Source organism: Clupea harengus, chromosome 1 (assembly GCF_900700415.2).
Source record: "Clupea harengus chromosome 1, Ch_v2.0.2, whole genome shotgun sequence".
In the NCBI taxonomy this organism is placed as follows: Eukaryota; Metazoa; Chordata; class Actinopteri; order Clupeiformes; family Clupeidae; genus Clupea; species Clupea harengus.
In genome coordinates, this window is record NC_045152.1 from 5,253,210 (window position 1) to 5,263,209 (window position 10,000).

Sequence of the window (10,000 nt, forward strand, 5' to 3'; positions counted from 1 at the left end):
CCAGCAGTGACCGTGACGATTCTGTAAGGCGGCTGACGCCAATCAACAAACCCAACAGTGTTTCCCCTTCCCCCTCTTAGGCGTCAGTTACAGAGACGTCCGCACAGAGAGTGTGTGTGTGTGTGTGTGTGTGTGTGTGTGTACATCCTCTGATGACAAATTTGCGTCATTCGGATCCCTAGCGGGCCCTTGAATACGCAGCATGCAGAAAGTATAACTCTAGCGTTAGGAAGAGGAGTCGGGTTTACAGAAAACCACCCACTACAGGCATCAGGACGAGCAGGGGAGTCACAGCTTTGGCCTCAGGCACCAAGAACAACATTATTACGGATGTTGTAAAAGAATACTAATACTACATCAGCATTTGATCCTTTCTTTTTTTTTTTTGTCTAAATGAAAAAAACTTGAGGCTGGCATACTTTTTTGTGCATACTTTCGCTTCAAGTGTGTACTCTCCTGTGCCTTCATGGAGTGTGGAGAGCACGCAATGAACCAATGATGGTTCACTTATGACAGTTCAGTAACAAGAATTGTTATCCGAGCACCTCTGACAATATAACCTTGCAATTACAAATGAGGCTCCTCGCTCATGAGCTCACAACCACTGAGTAAATGCACATGTGACAAGTGAAATATGTGCAAGTGACAAATTAAATATGTGATAGTGACAAGATTTTTAAGACCGATACCGTTGGATACTTGAATGTGAGACTTGATGTCTCAGCTGATGTTCATTTTCAACAGAAAGACATAAAGATTTCCCCATAACAACATTTACCATAGCAACTGAAGAATTGTTGAATGTTCAGTTACTCGGTACAACTGCCTTACTGTTTCACAACCAACAATCAAGTTGATTATTGACGTTGATGATTAGCTAAACGTTATTTTGCAGTTAAACGTAAGCTACGAGGGGACTGATGGTACTAGCTCTAAGGTTACAGCAGTGAAACTAGGCATGGCTGACATGAAAGTTCCCAGATTTATTTAGGCTTAAAGATGATATGTATTATTATTTAAGTAATGAAGTAATTGAAAATGTTCACCCTACCATGAAGACACAGATCAGACTCGTTTGTACACGACCCAATTATTACTCAAATGCAAATGTACCACTACATAATAATAATAATAATAATAATTATTATTATTATTATTATGATGTAGTGGTACATTATTATTATTATGTAGTGATACATTTGCGTAATACTTGGGTTGTGTACAACCTAGTCTGATCTTAACCATGATTATTACCATGACATTCAGGAACAGGAACATCGGTCTGCTTATCTACCTATCTCTCATCTAGAAGAAGTAGATAATCGCTGATATTAGACGTCAGTTTTGTCTGAAGACGTCAGAAGTTAACGGCTCTGAGTGTAGTGATGGTGACACAGCAGAAGTCCATGACTTGCAGGTTACGCCTGATCTTTGACTTTATCCTCTGGTCATCTGACATACAAACACAAAATGAAGTAGAGCACCTACTAGCCACTAATTGTGTGGCTTAGTGTAAAAAGAAGTAGGTCATCAACACAAGACGACCACAACATCCAAAAGCTGCCCAGTTGCTAAAGCATCGTGACGCCACCCATTTCAACCGGGTAAACTGGGGCGATATAGGCCCCTGAGGAACCCTGTGTGTCTGAGTCACACACACACACCACACACGCGGACACACACACACACACACACACACGTGAACACCCACAGACAAGAATAGAGCAGCTTGTGTGCAACAACACCAGGACTCTGCTGGGACAGCTGCAGAAGCGCACACAATTCCAGGAGTGTGTGTCAGAGTGTGTGTGTGTGTGTGTGTGTGTGTTTGTGTTTGTGTGTGTGTGTGTGTGTGTGTGTGTGTGTGTGTGTGTGTGTGTGCGCATGTTTAAATGCTGTGGATACTGTTCCATGTGTGCCCCTCATCACTGGTTTGTGTGCATTTGTGTTTATGTGTATCCACTGTAGAAGAGTGTGTATGTGTGTGTGTGTGTGTGTGTGTGTGTGTACACTAGCATGTGCCGTGGATACCCTTACTGTTCGATGATTGCCCCTCACCATTGTTGTGTGCGTATGTGTAGAAAATCAGTCCAGGGATTTTCCGCTAGTGCATGTGTGTATGTAGGTGCACATGCAAACTGTTGTGTGGTTGTGTGTGTGTGTGTGTGTGTGTGTGTGTGTGTGTGTGTGTGTGTGTGTGCGCGAGTGTTTGCGCGCTCGCCTGAAATGGTTCTTGCCCCAGATGGTCTTGAGATGGTGACACTTACCGGCATTCCTAATTTTTCCAAGTTGTCCAGGAAATACTTCACTGATTCACCCTGAGAGCAAAAAAGAAGAGAGAGAGAGAGAAGATGATGTCAGAGATGCAGTTCCAAGGCAAATATATCCACTGAAAATAATCCTCCATCCCCATAAAGTGTTATACCAACAACAGAGGTCAACCAAAAGACCTGCGTGTCTGAATGTCTGTCTGTCTGTGTGTGTGTGTGTGTGTGTGTGTGTGTGTGTGTGTGTGTATTTGTCTTACAGTGAGACCGAAAGACAGAGGGCAGGGAAGAGTCAAGAGAGAGCAAGAGAACGGCAATTACATGGTGATAGAGAAAACCTAAAGAAATGAGAACAGAAGGGGGAGAAAGGAGGAAAAAACTGAGAGGACACGACAAAGAATGAACAAACTAAATTGAAATAAACAAAATAAAAATCACAATCTGGTGCTGAAAAAAAGAAATAGAGAGAAACAGAGAAGGAAAAAGAGAAAGAAAGATAGAGAAAGAGGAAGAAAGCGGGAGGGAGAGAGAAAGAAAGTGAGAAAGAAATAAAGAAAGGGAAAGAGAGAGAGAGCGAGAGCGAGAGCGAGAGAGTATATGTGTGTGTAGAATCCTGATGAGCAACATAAACAGCACCCTCGCATGAGTTCTTTATCGTGGCCCATCAGCATCACATGGGCCTCTACTAGCAAACACAGCGATTACAGCAAAGTTCCCAAGCCACTCCAACTAACTCATTCCAGAGTAAAAACATGAACATGCACGCGCACACACGCAAACACACACGCAGACACGCAGACACACAGAGAGTGACAGAGCGATTACCTCGATCCACACATCACAATCTGTGTGTGTGTGTGTGTGTGTGTGTGTGTTCGTATATCAGTATAAGTGACAGTTTACTTCCACAGGTGTGTGTTGGTCATTTTGAAGCCCTACGTGGAGTGTCCTTTATACGGGTCCTGTCTGACACCGTCTCCAGCCAGTCGCTCGATCTTTCCTCCCGACATGTGATGAGAGGCACGCATAACCTCCTGTCATCGTCTGTCCCCTACCCGGCACATCCCTGTCTGACCGCGTCACAAACCTTTTTAAGCCCAAGATCCCTAACCTCTGCCTTGGTGACAGATAAGATCTACCTATTGAGGCGTTGAGAGAAAAAAAGACTGTCCAGACTGTACTTACAGCTTTTCTTTTGGCCTAATTGTAATTTTAATGAAATCAAACACTTTGGTCCAGCTTTCAAATTGATGTGACCAAGAACACACTAGGCTCCCTGTCATCAGCTTAAAAACGTAACACCCCCACTCTTTTGGCCAGCCATTCGAAAATATGACGCTACAGTTTCAAACACAAATAAGGCCTCCAACAGATATCACTCCGTGATGTGTTGCAGTTTCACTGGCCTCCAACAGATGTGACTGTGGCGCTTCTCACTCACACACACACACACACACACACACACGACTGCGGAGTCCCTGTAATGGTGTTGCAATTTTATGCTGCATTCCCATCTCTGGTTGAATACGGCCTATTTGGTCTTTTGAGTTCCTGTCGTCGGCGCTCATCTGCTCGTCACCGCCTGTCACCGACGGCTCAATGACAGAGAGAACGGCACCAGCTGGCTGCCTGGAGCACACTCGGGAGTTCTGACAAGGCTATTCAACACCACCTACACCGCCACCAACTAATGAAGGGAACCCAAAAGGTTCCTAGAACTGTCAACAGAGAACTGAGAGAACCGCACTGCATTCCGAGTGGACACTACTATTCACAACCTTCATTTTACATGAAGGGAATCCAGCATGCTCATATAGTAGTCGTACACATATAACCATATATAACCATATAGCCATTAGAGTCAAAGATCTCAGGAGGCTAACACAGTTCCACAGGCCACGCCTGCTGACTTGACCGGCAGATTCCTGTCAAAGTACTTTTTCGCTCCCATCTACAATACCCCCCCCCCCCCCCCACACACACACACACACACACACACACACACACACACACACACACACTAAAACAAATGAATGGATAGCTAGCAGAATGTCAACAGGTGTTCCGATTTGCAGATTGGGACTGCTGCTGTGTCATCCTGAGCTCTGTGAACTGAGTGTCATGTTCATGTAAGTGGAGTCGTGTTTTAGTGTGATCCCCTATAGAATCGGAGTCTGGAGGGGGTCTGGCTGTGTGAGATCAGGTCAGGAGGCCCTCTAGTGTGCCTGCTGGTTCTGGCTGTGTGAGATCAGGTCAGGAGGCCCTCTAGTGTGCCTGCTGGTTCTGGCTGTGTGAGATCAGGTCAGGAGGCCCTCTAGTGTGCCTGCTCGTCTGCTCGTCCCTGAGAGGAGAGGAGAGGACAGACTCCGTGCCTGCACCAGCTGTCCAGTGTAGTTAGCAGGCAGTGAAAACACCCTGTTCACACACACACACACACACACACACACACACACACACACACACACACACACACACACACACACACACACACACACACACACACACACACAAAGAGGCATCTCAAGACGTCAGAGACTAGCAGCAAACAGCTATTATAGAAGACAGATATTATAAGAAAGAAGGAAAAAAAAAGGGAGACAGGGAAGAGAGAGAAGGAGAGGGGCAAGAAAGAGAGAGAGAGAGAGACAGAGAGAGAGAAGGAGAGGGGCAAGAAAGAAAGAGAGAGAGAGGGCGAGAGTGAGAGGGAGAGAGAGGGCGAGAGTGAGAACGAGAGAGGGTGAGAGTGAGCAGGAGAGAGGGCGAGAGTGAGAGGGAGAGAGAGGGGGCGAGAGAGAGAGAGAGAGAGAGGGAGGAAAAGCCTTGAGTAATGGGAACAGGCTGCGCAGGAAATGGCTAAAGTGAGCGGAAGAGCAAACAAGGCTCCGTCCTAATGTTCCATGACTCTCTGAGAAATCAAAAAGAGCTCCGGGGCGGGGTGCGGGGTGGCGGACAGCAGGCAACAGATCCCACAGACTCACAAGAACTGGTCGGAGAACAGACTCAGGCCAAACGTGTTTACGCCAGCCAGGTGGCACCATGCCCACTGACTGAAGCCTGGCACGCGCCAGCTCGACATGCCCAAGGGTCTGACTTTCACAGGTAGAAGCTGATGGATGAGCAAATGTGCATTGTGAGTGAGGATTGAAGGGCTGAATGTGAATGTGTTATTATTATTATTATCCGATTCTACTCTAGTTTCTATCTTTGAGACTACTCTAGTTGCTCTGTTGTTGCATGGACGCCCTTGTGTCGTCCTTACGCTCCATGGGTGATGTAAATAAAATAAAAGATCCAGTTTCAGCGACGCTGCCACAAGACATGATCTCTAGTGAATCAGTACAAACACCAGACAGGCTCTCTAGTGAATCAGTACAAACACCAGTTCCCTTGCCGCTCTGAACTTCATTTATTTTCAACAAATTCATTTCCTCGTCAATTTCAGTCCCGTTTAATTAATGACTCAAACTAAACTAATGTATCAAGACCTGGAAACCGAGTGACCTAAGAGTATTCCATTGGGGACATCAGCAAGCAATATTTGTGGTAACCATTATGTTGAATTTTGATCTTGGATGGTTATGCGCTTCTGTCGACAGAATATCTATTCTTTTCTCTGCATTGAATACGGGTTGTGAAATTACTTCCTAGTCTTCAGTGCCCACACTGGAACTCAAATTGATAAGAAAATCTACAACTGAAAATCCATGTCAATGTGCATTGGTGTGCATGTCTGTCTGTGGGTCTCTGTCTGTCTGTCTGACTGTCTGTCTGTGTGTGTGTGTCTGTGTGTCTTTGTCCGTCCGTGTGTGTGTGTGTGTGCGTGCTTGTGGGGGTCTCTGTCCGTCCGTCCGTCCGTTCGTCCGTCTGTCTGTGTGTGTGTTTGTTTTTTCCTTCCCCACACCATTTTCCTCTCCAAGACCAGAGATGGTGGTGTCACAAGAACACACATATCCCAGCATGCACCTGTGCTGTTGTGTAAGAGTCACGGGTGTTTACAGAATATGGTCCGGGAATACAGACGTTCACGTGTGTGATACATGATGATATAAGATGTTGTGACCAAGGGAAAGTCCCGTCTATGCTCTCTGTATGACCTCTCCTCAGGTTCAATGAAGGGTGTGTCCAGCAGCACTGAACAACAGAAATATAATACCCAATGAACAATAAACGCACATCACACATCAGTACAAAAAAAAGTCCATAGCTTAGAAGAACAACAAAAGCTCAGAACAACAGGGTGAGGGACAGGAATTAAACAGTTGATCTTGCATCTTTCTTTTCTTTCTTTCATCATATTTCTTTTCCTTCCTTCGGAGACACCAAGGCAAGGACCCAGTGACTACTTCCTGTACTGAGCTCAGAGAAACTCAAGACTTGATGAAGTGGACAAAAACGAACATTTGGGGAGGGGGGGGAGGCACACGACGACGACGATGACGACGACAAGGATGCCACTGGTAAGTAAGTGGACACAAAAGAGAGAAACCATAGCAACAGGTACCAACTTTAAATCTAAACCCCAGAAGACAATAATGTCCTGTTGTCATTCAGCACCCGATCAGATGATGGATGATAGCTGTGTCGCTCAGCTAGGTCAGTGGAAACCAACGGAAAAACAAAAACACCGAAGGAATATTAAGCACACGTGGAGAGACACACCAATGAGGTGGAAAGACTACTAGTCACAACAAGCAGCACATAAACAAAGTGAGTGACAAACAAACAAACACAATAGAGAAGAACTAGACATGGAACGAAAACCTTAAACAAACAAACAGAGGATGACAGAGACGTACAGCATGACGGCGGGAAACACCAAGCAAGGGACTGTGGCATTGACCTATTTCAGGTTGAGATAACTAGGACGTTGTGGCACAGTGGTCTGATCACACTTTCGCATGTCAGTAGTATGACGGCAGCATGGAACTTAGAAATGAGTCATCTATGAGGCGCGCGTGTTTGCATGTGTACGCCTGTACGTGTGCATGAGGGAAGTGGTATACACGACACAACACCCACCCCACCCCATCTTCACTTCCTGAGCAGAATTATGCACTGCTAGTCGGTGGGTGGTGTGTGCTGTGATGCTAGAGCCAACCCCCCCCTCTCTCTGCCTTACCTACAACTTCAAAAGATAAAGTATGCTGTAGTTGTGTGCAAATAGTGGTGGAGTGAAGAGGGGAGGAGGGGTGTTGCTGAGGGGATGCACTGGGTACAAGGTGCCTGGCCTAACATGCATTTTGGTTGTTGATTATTTTCAATTAAGTTTGTTTGTGTGTCCTGATTGTGGAAAAGAAAATGAAAGAAAAGGTCACTCGGACCACGTCCGTGTCTTGTGATTCCGACCCCTTGGTACCCCCTTAATAGGACCCCTGCTTCCCCAGCCCTACTTGGTGAGTGATTTAATTGAACTGGTTATTAAAATCAACTTTTATCCAGATATATGTTACACTTGCTAATGAAGTGTATCCCAATGGCAGTTGTTTTTTGGGAAAGTCTAGCAGGGCCACCTGTGACTCCGAGATGCCAAATGAAAATGACCCGGCACTGACTGCACCCGTGCCATCCTTCCTTCCGCATTGGTCAATCCTTAGCTTGGTTTTACCAGACGGAAATAAAATGAATTTTGAGCTCAACAGCAGCGGTGTGAGGCTCGCCTACTCTTTCAACTTTTTAAAGTAAAGTAAAGTACATGTGTATTTCTACCAGTGTTTTTAGTCAGATTATTGTCAGGAAAGCAACGAGAATGCCCTGTTTTGTGATTATTTTTCTCTTAAAAATGAAAGAGAGAGAGAGAGAGAGAGAGAGAGAGAGAGAGAGAAGTAAATGATAGAGGGCGGTGTAAAAAGGAGGAATAAAAAGACAGATAATAAAGAGGTGGAGTGAGAGGAATCAGACAACAAGTGTGGAGAAGAAAAAAAAACAATTGAGGGGGAAGTTAACCAAATGGGAGAAAGAGAGAGAAAGAAAGAAAGTAAGAAAAAGAAATGGAAAGAGACAATAGAGAGATGTGGCTTCTGCTTCCGGCCTGGGTTGTGGTGACCAGCCTCTCCTCAGACTTTTCCTGCCAGTGCAAGAAGACGCAGCCACACCTCTACCACAGAAAGGTTCTGAAACTGATAGAAGGAGGGTTTTGGAATTTACAAGAAAGACAGAATGAGAGAACTAAACGAATAAGAGATGAGTACTGTTGTCTCTATATTTAGTGAAGTGCCTCACAAAGTTATGCAGTATTGTCGGTCTCTCTCTCACACACACACACAGTTTGCAAAGCTCAGCACACAAAATCCAAACCTGTACAAATAAAGCACAGGCACACTACACACTCTTTCACATAAGCACATCATACAGTTCCCACTGCACTTACTTGCAGTTACTTAATGAACACACATAGATCGATCGAGAGGGGGAGAGAGAGAGAGAGAGAAACTATACCCATTCCCTGCATATAAGTACAGCCTCTTGCCAACACACACACACACACACACACACACACACACAGGGATTTTTGTTTTATAATCTAAACACGACCTTGTCTAAGGTCAACGTGATTTATTGTTTTGTTGGACCATAATGACCACATTGTGCACAGCATCATAATGCTCTTTTCCTCAGGGGATGACCCAAGCAGTGGGCATCTCCTTGGCAGGGCAAACCTCTCCGTGCTCATTAACCCGCCACTATACCGCCGGGCTATCGGGAGTCTTTAGTAAGCAGTACCTGGAAATACCTGCTTTTGAAATGCCCCTGAAGGAGCAACAGGATGGTTAATGAGCTTTGACCTGAACTGGTTCCTCTGGTTACAGTTGTCGTGGGAGATGGAGTCACTGCGGAAACAGCCGGTCAGGGGGTCACCTGGGGGCTGTTATCTGCAGAATGCCTGCTGACCCACCCCATCTCGACTGGAATGGCACAGTGCACTGGTCCTCCAGGCTACCATCCGCCCCAATTAGCCTTGCTAATTATCAGCTAATAATCCTAAATCTACTAAGCATGGAATAATAAAGCAACCTCTCAATAGGCTGAGAGGGCCATGTTCACCCATGCTTGTCTCAATACATAACCGTCTGTGCAAGCTGTGCTATACTACGCCTGGCACGGCACTGTGGTTTTCCAGTGAGTGACACATTGACTACTCGGGTGTAAAAAAAAAAAAATGTCCCTCCTGTATGACATGCATGACTGGCTCTGTTCGTCACGTCCGGGGCAGTGCATTCGTCACGTCACGTCACGGCGGTGCGTTTGCTCAGACAGGAGCCTCACGTGCTGCGCGTGTCAGTCAGGGCTCAGCCGGAGCTGGATAGAGGTCAGGGGTCAGGGGTCAGACGTCAGACAGGAGGGGCCACTGTCAGCAAGCCTCAGCTAGCCTGGCCCACGCAGAAAGAGAAAGAAAGAAAGAAAGAAAGAGACTGCACAATCTGCACAAGACATTTGTCTTCTGGCTTGACGGCATTCAGAGCGTCACTGAAGCTGGCCCAGAGGATGTGCTTGTTCCCTCCAAAGAAATACGGCACAGGAGTCAGAGAGAGAGGAAAACTAGTGGAAGGAAAAGAAAAACTTGAACAGTTCATGATGAGAGAAAGAGAGACGGAGAGAGAGAGAGAGAGAGAGAGAGAAAGAGAGAGAGAGGGAACGTGAGTCGCTTGGGGGCTGCCAGTCGCACCCGAGCCACAGTCTGAAGTTTAATCACAGATAAACATTCCAGCACGGATAACCCATCCCCTCAGACCATA

The 10,000-nt window shown here is 46.0% G+C and overlaps 1 protein-coding gene across 1 annotated transcript in view; it reads right to left on the reverse strand.

Moving 5' to 3' along the window:
• Positions 1 to 10,000, reverse strand: part of gna13b (guanine nucleotide binding protein (G protein), alpha 13b) — a 32,314-nt gene that overhangs the window by 11,341 nt on the left and 10,973 nt on the right. Inside the window, exon 3 of the mRNA XM_012827227.3 lies at positions 2,268 to 2,318. Within this exon, the coding sequence (XP_012682681.1) occupies positions 2,268 to 2,318 (51 nt within the window). The remainder of the gene's footprint in view (positions 1 to 2,267; positions 2,319 to 10,000) is intronic.